Raw genomic sequence first — 6,494 nt, 5'->3', positions numbered from 1 at the left:
ACTCCAATGTGGATCAGAAGTTTTCAGACTTTCTCCTTAGGTCTGGAATCTTCTAAGAATGCTTTTGGCCTCAGGAACTTGGGTGGCACTGACCTGAGACCCTGGCCTTGGCCACGCCACGCAGGGATACATGGGTTTTTAACTGGGTTTACAGTACCAGATATGAATTTTCTCCTGTGGAACAGGCCTCAGTTTCAATCAGATAGGAGTTCGTTACCAACATATAGTCATATGGCAACATAAATGCCATAATAGTGGCATTTTAGGAAGCTTCTTAAATAGTAGGTTTCCATATACCTTTTTTGAAGGTCTTTAGGATTAGTTACCCCTTCCCAAATTCCTCCTCTACCCTGCCCTCCCATCCCCCACCCCCTTAACCTTCCTGCCACATTATTCCCCTTCATACCACTTCCATTCTACTGTTCCTCCTCCAAAATCCCTCCCTCTCACTTGGCCCCTGTCTAATTTCTTGACTTCTATACCTGTCCTACATATCTAAGGTTCAAAACTCAGATCCACATAGGAGAGAGAACGTGTGGTGTTTGTCTTCTGGGTCTGGATTACCTCACTCAGAATGATTATTTCCTGTTTCATTAATTTTCTTGCAAATTCATAATTTTATTTTTTCCTTATATCTCTATAAAATTCTAATGTGTGTGTGTGTGTGTGTGTGTGTGTGTGTGTGTGTGTGTGTGTGTGTGATGTGGTGTGGGGCGGGTGTCACTGTCCATTAGTTGATAGACATCTAGGCTGTTTCCATTTCCTGGCTATAATGAATAGAGCAGTGATGAACATTGCATTACCAACTTTTAAAAAGCCTAAATCTACTGACATTTACTCGGTACTAAAGCTATTTGGACTAAAGGTGAAGCTTCCTTTGTAGATAGATAACAAAGAAATTAAGGAAGTATTCAACTTCATCAAGAGTTACAGCATCACCAAAACTTAGCTATATCAGAAAAACATAATTAAGCTACCTGCTAATAAAGTTCATAAGGATCCAGGAATGACATTGTATCTAAAATGAAGTCATCTAGCTGAGGCAGATGCAAGTTACCTTCCGCTGGGCTCAGTACAGCATCACACTTTGCTCACTGAAAGTGCTTCTTTTAACTTTTCAACATCTTCAAATTGTTGTGACTTCTGTCTTATGAGTAGCTCTGTCTGAAGTCTGATCCTAAAGCTTTGCATCACAAAGGAGTGTATTAGGAATACAGAACCATGATCCTTTCTAGAGACTATGTGAAATCAAAAGGGTCTCATTTTCCCAAGAGCTCAAGAAGTTTGAATGCTCACTCATGTGTGAGAAGCATCAAGGTAAACAGCTCTCTCCTCCCACTTTTTGTTTTTGTTTGCTTGTTTCTGTTTTAAGACAGGGTCTTGCTGCATAACCCAGGATAACCTCTGACTCAGTCCTTCTGCCCTAGGCTCCCCAGTGCAAGGATTGCAATTGTAGCCCAGCATGCTGGGCTCTAGTCCTCTTTTTATATTATCTCGTATTTCTTCTTCTAGTGGAAGGGAGTAAGGTACTACAAATGAGTTGTATTTTGTTTGCTTTTATTTCATGTAAGCCTTTCTTCTCCATAAAGAAACTTACTGTAGTAATGTATTGTAAATCCCCCCAGCATGAAATGTTTCAGGCTCTGTCAGCATCTAAATTGCCCAATCCCTCAGCTATGATACTGTCCTGTTCCTACCTTTGGGGAGTTAATTAACCAACTGAAAAAGATCTCGATTATTTGTCAATAGAAGAAAGGGTGAGTTTGCAAACAAGGTGGCATTTTCAATGTCAGCACTATCCTCTAATGTCAGATACCTTACCAGGCATCCATTGTATGCCAACCACTGTTCACTGTTGAGAGCATCCTGGGACTCTGGACTAGCTGCCCATCTAGAGTCAAATGAAGTGAAGCTTGCAGGAACTGGAACATCTGAGATCAAATTCCTACATCTAGTTAGGTACCTTAGACAAGTTACTGAGCCACAGGGACGTTATAAAATGGGGTTAATAACCATGTCTTCCTTGCAAAGTGGTTGCAGGGATAAAGTAAAGGAATTCATATTAATTAGTGCTTACAGTTTCTGCCACATAATAAGCACTTAGCATAAGTTTTTTATAAGTAAGAGCAATGTAATTTGAGGGTCACTTAATAGAAATGTGTATGAAATTCTCTGGCAATCCCAGAGAAAGGAGGTCATCATGGGTTACAAACGGAGGTTATGAAAAGCTTGCTGCAAGATGTAGCCTTTGAAGTGAAGTTAGTGAAAACATACATTCCAAGCATAGGGCATTTAAAATACCCAAGCAGCTCTATGAAGCTTCTTATATAGTGTAGATGGGCCAGAATGCCAAAAGATAGAATTGAAAGAATGGCTCAGGGAGGCTAGCCAGGTCCATGTCATGAAGGGTCCTCTGTTTAATTCTGAAGCATGTGCACTTTGCTAAAGCAAGAGAGGGTCATTGGCAGTCTTTAAGCAAGATGACATGATACAGCTGGGTATTGTGGCTCATGCCTTGCACCCCAGCACTCAGGAGGCAGAGGTAGGTGGACCTCTGTGAGAATGAGGCCAGCCTGATCTACATAGTGAGCTCTAGGCCAGCCAGGTCTGCTGCCCCCACCCCCCCAAAATGACGGCATGATCGGCATGAACTGAGGAGTGAGAGAGAAGACAAGGAGGCCTTTAGACGTTCTCTGGTTTGTTCTCCTTGCCTCAGGCTCTGGAACACATCCTAATTCTAGCTATTTCTCATCTACATTGACTTGTACTCCAAATCAGTTTTCTGTTCCCTGTCCTGTACATCAATGGCCAGTCACTGAGTTCTTCCAGCTGAAAACTGGTCGTCCTATTTGAAGTCTTCCACCAGCTCCCCCGCCATCTTCTTCCTGTACCCTTCCCTCCATTTCCAGCCACCCTACGTTACGTCTTCTCCTCTGCTTCTGAAATTCTGAACCTGACCTTTCTTCTCCCTGAGGAGACCACATTCTACCCCATTACTGCAGTCCTGCTGGAACCCACATCCTCCTTGTCCATATCTCAGCCAGAAACACCTTATGCAGATCAGGGCTTCACCAGCCTCCTGCCTTGAGGTCAGTAACCACGTCTGTTCCTGGCTCATTACACTCTTCATCCAATGTTTCCAGTTTTCATTCACCTTCTCATTTCCATTGAAACATGATATTTCATTTTGACTTAACAAACCTACCTTTGGTGTGGAGACAGCTGGCTGTGTGTGCTAAACACCCGATTTTGTGTGGAACTGCAGGCCTTCTTTTGGAACATTAGCTTCCAACTTCATGCCGCCTCCCCCTTTGCAGTTAATATCAGCCTACTGGACAGGAACACGAGTGGCTTCCTCATGTGTGCTGGTGTCACTTGGTAGATAGCAAAGGTTGCAGGCTGCCCTCCAGAGCTGCCTCCAATCACACATCAAGTTGTTTTCCTATACCCTCAGGTGCAGCTTTTATATTTGGAAAGAGATTACAGAAACTGAAAAAATTCTGGTGTTTTTTTTTTTCTTATTGTTATAGATGACTGGTGTGGTGAAACCTATCTAGCTTGCTTTTGAATCTAAGCATGTATTCCTGTGTTGGACAACAATCTTTTTTAAAAGTACAATATAGTTCTATATATCCAGGGAATTGTCAATCTTGTTAGCTGGCCTGTCTGCTGTCTTACCAGTTCTCTGTTTAAGAAAACACACTGGAAATGTGCAAAGGGACTAGATAAATCATTTCAGGGAAGACAGCTCATGTAGGGTTAAAAAAAAAGTTTTAATTATGTGTATGTGTGTGCCTATGTGTGCCTATGTACACGTAAGTGCAAGCGACTACAATGCCAGAAAAGTGTGTTGGATCCCCTAGAACTGGAGTTACAGGTACTTATGAGCTGTCCAACCTGGGTGCTAGAAACTGAACTCAGGTCTTCTATAAGAGCAATGCACGCTCATAACTGCTGAGCCATCTCTTCAAACCCCTCACCTAGTTTTTAAAGGAACTCAAACTATCATTTTTTTGGTCTTCAGACAGGCTCTTCTTGTAGCCTCAGTTGACCTGAAACTCACTATGTAGACCAGGCTGGCCTTCATTTCAAAGAAATCTGCCTGCCTCTGCTTCCTGAGAGCTGGGATTAAAGGCATGCACCACCACACCCGACTCTATCAAATATTTTTATAGCTGTTTCAGAAATCTGTTTTATTAGTTAGATTTAATACTTCTTGAAATTTTTGTTTTAATTAACTAGAGAAAGTAATTCTCAGAGTTAATGTTGTAAGTACATAAAGGAGGAAAAAGATGTATGTAAAAATAGGAAAGGCCTGGTGTTCGTGCATTTTATTATATTTTCATGACAAAAATTAAAAGCCAGGTGCATACACATACTTCCCACAGTTGGGAGACAGAGACAAGAAGATTCCATGTTGAAGACCAGCTTACGCTGTAGGAGAAGCTCCTGTCTCAGAAAATAAGAAAAAAAAAATTTATGAAGTAATATAGTATATGATAAAATAGAGAAATTGCTCATTTAGGTTTTGCTTTTGAGGAGTCAGTGAGATGGTTCAGCAGTTAAGAGCACTTACTGCTCTTGCAGAGGACCCAGGTTCAGTTCCAGGATCCACTGGGTTGCTCACAACCACCTACAACTCCAGTTCTCTGGCCTCCATGAGCACCTGCACATATGAGGTGCATGTGCATATACTCAAAAAATAAAAATAATTAAGGAGTAATTTAACATGTACCTTTAATCCTAACGCTTGGGAGACAGAGGCAGGTGGATCTCTATTAGCTCAATGCCAGCCTGTTCCGTATATCAGGTTCCAGGCCAGTTAGGGCATATTAGACATTTTAAGATCACAATAATCCTTTCTATAGAGAGTTTTGTGAAAGAATGTTTAAGAAGTAGAACAGAGAAATGACAGTTCTAAATTTTTATTATGGGATGTGTGTGTGTGCGTGCACGCACGCAGTGGTGCTCATATAGAGCTCATGTGGAGGTCAGGAGACAACTCATGGGAGTTGGTTCTCTCCTACCACCATGGTGGATGCAGGGAGCAAACTTAGGTCTTCAGACTTGCTCACTGCCAACTCTCCTGCTGAGGCATTTCACAGGACCAAAGAAATTGAAGTTTTTCAGTTACTAAATGCATACATATATAGCTACAAAGACACCGTATTTTATTTTCTAAATTACTTAGAAATTGCCATTTAACTTCCATTGTATGATGTTTTGGCTTTACTGTTCTGTTTTAGTTTTTGTTGTGTTTAGATATACTGCCCTTGGGTATTTCTTAGTGAAGAAGTATTTCCACTTTAAATTGGAAAGATAATCTTGTATCCTCATCCAGGAGAAAATGAAATCATGATTCAGGAAGAAACACATTTTTTTTGTCTTTCAGACCTGAAGATTATCGGCTATAGAATGGAAATGCCAGAAGAACACAGCGAGGGATTCAAGCCTCTTCCTCAGGGGCTCCTCTGACCCAAGGACAGCTGTTCACTGTTAGACACTGTTCACTGTGGGACACTGTTCACTGCGGACGCTCGGGAAGTGCCAGGCCTCAGCAGGCAGTTGCAATAGAACATGCTACTTTATAAAGGTGTCTTATTATTGTGTAGCCTGATTTGAATGCTGTAGATGTTAATAAAATTGCTTACTTGGTGGTCTAGTCAATGTTTTATTTAATGAAGACATAGACCCTGGATATGACATTACAGTTGTCAGTAGCCAAAAAATGTCCATCCAATGTGTGACTTCTCACATTCCAGCTCACTGTTCTTAGACCTTCTGAACAAGACCTACCTTACACTGCCCATCGTATCTAACCTCCCATTCAGCAGAGCTCATCTCTCCAGCAGGACAGTAACATTTACTATATCTTTTTTTCTGTTTGACATTGGCAGTCCGTATTTTGTGGCCTTAGGCAATGCTAGAGGATATAGGAGGTGGAAGATTGACTTGAGGTGAGATCATTGATGGAACTTTTGTGACATGTTGGCCATTCTGGGTTTGGACTTTGAGGAGAAGTGACTAGCTTTGAGTCACCCATGCTCCTGCAAGTACTCATGGCTTCACTAAGCCAGGCATAGGTGGAATCGTTGCTTGGATCTGTTGGTGCCCTGTTGGTCAAATCAGTGCTGTAGAAGCCTCACCATAGGTGTGGCTCTTTTTCAGGGATTAAATTTGCAGTTCCTCTGTTGGCCAAGCACCACATTTTGTGCACATAGAGGCCAATGTTTTATGTCCCATGGTGCTAGGAAGGAAGGCTCATACTTAGATCTGATAAAGATGAGGCCGAGTTGTCCAATTTTTAAAATTTTTTATCCTCTGCATCTGACATAACATTTACAAGAACATATGACAGGAGTATTTCACCTGGGTAAGCAGTCATAACAGGAGCATGGTTTCTGAGATGACATAATAGTCTCATCTGTAGTTTCATGTGAAACCAGGGTCAGCATTATTTCAGTCACGTAGGAAAATATACCAAGGCAAATGAC

General features: G+C 41.6%; 1 protein-coding gene across 1 annotated transcript in view; it reads left to right on the top strand.

The window, feature by feature from the left end:
- The window catches only part of Mrpl13 (mitochondrial ribosomal protein L13), a 49,289-nt gene extending 43,627 nt beyond the window's left edge, over positions 1–5,662 (top strand). Inside the window, exon 7 of the mRNA XM_008837983.3 lies at positions 5,393–5,662. Coding sequence (XP_008836205.1) covers positions 5,393–5,414 — 22 coding nt within the window. The 3' untranslated portion in view covers positions 5,415–5,662. The remainder of the gene's footprint in view (positions 1–5,392) is intronic.
- Positions 5,663–6,494: the final 832 nt, after the last annotated feature.

Source organism: Nannospalax galili, unplaced genomic scaffold (genome assembly GCF_000622305.1).
Source record: "Nannospalax galili isolate Female #2095 unplaced genomic scaffold, S.galili_v1.0 scaffold17, whole genome shotgun sequence".
In the NCBI taxonomy this organism is placed as follows: domain Eukaryota; kingdom Metazoa; phylum Chordata; class Mammalia; order Rodentia; family Spalacidae; genus Nannospalax; species Nannospalax galili.
This window is presented reverse-complemented; position numbering and strand designations above follow the sequence as displayed.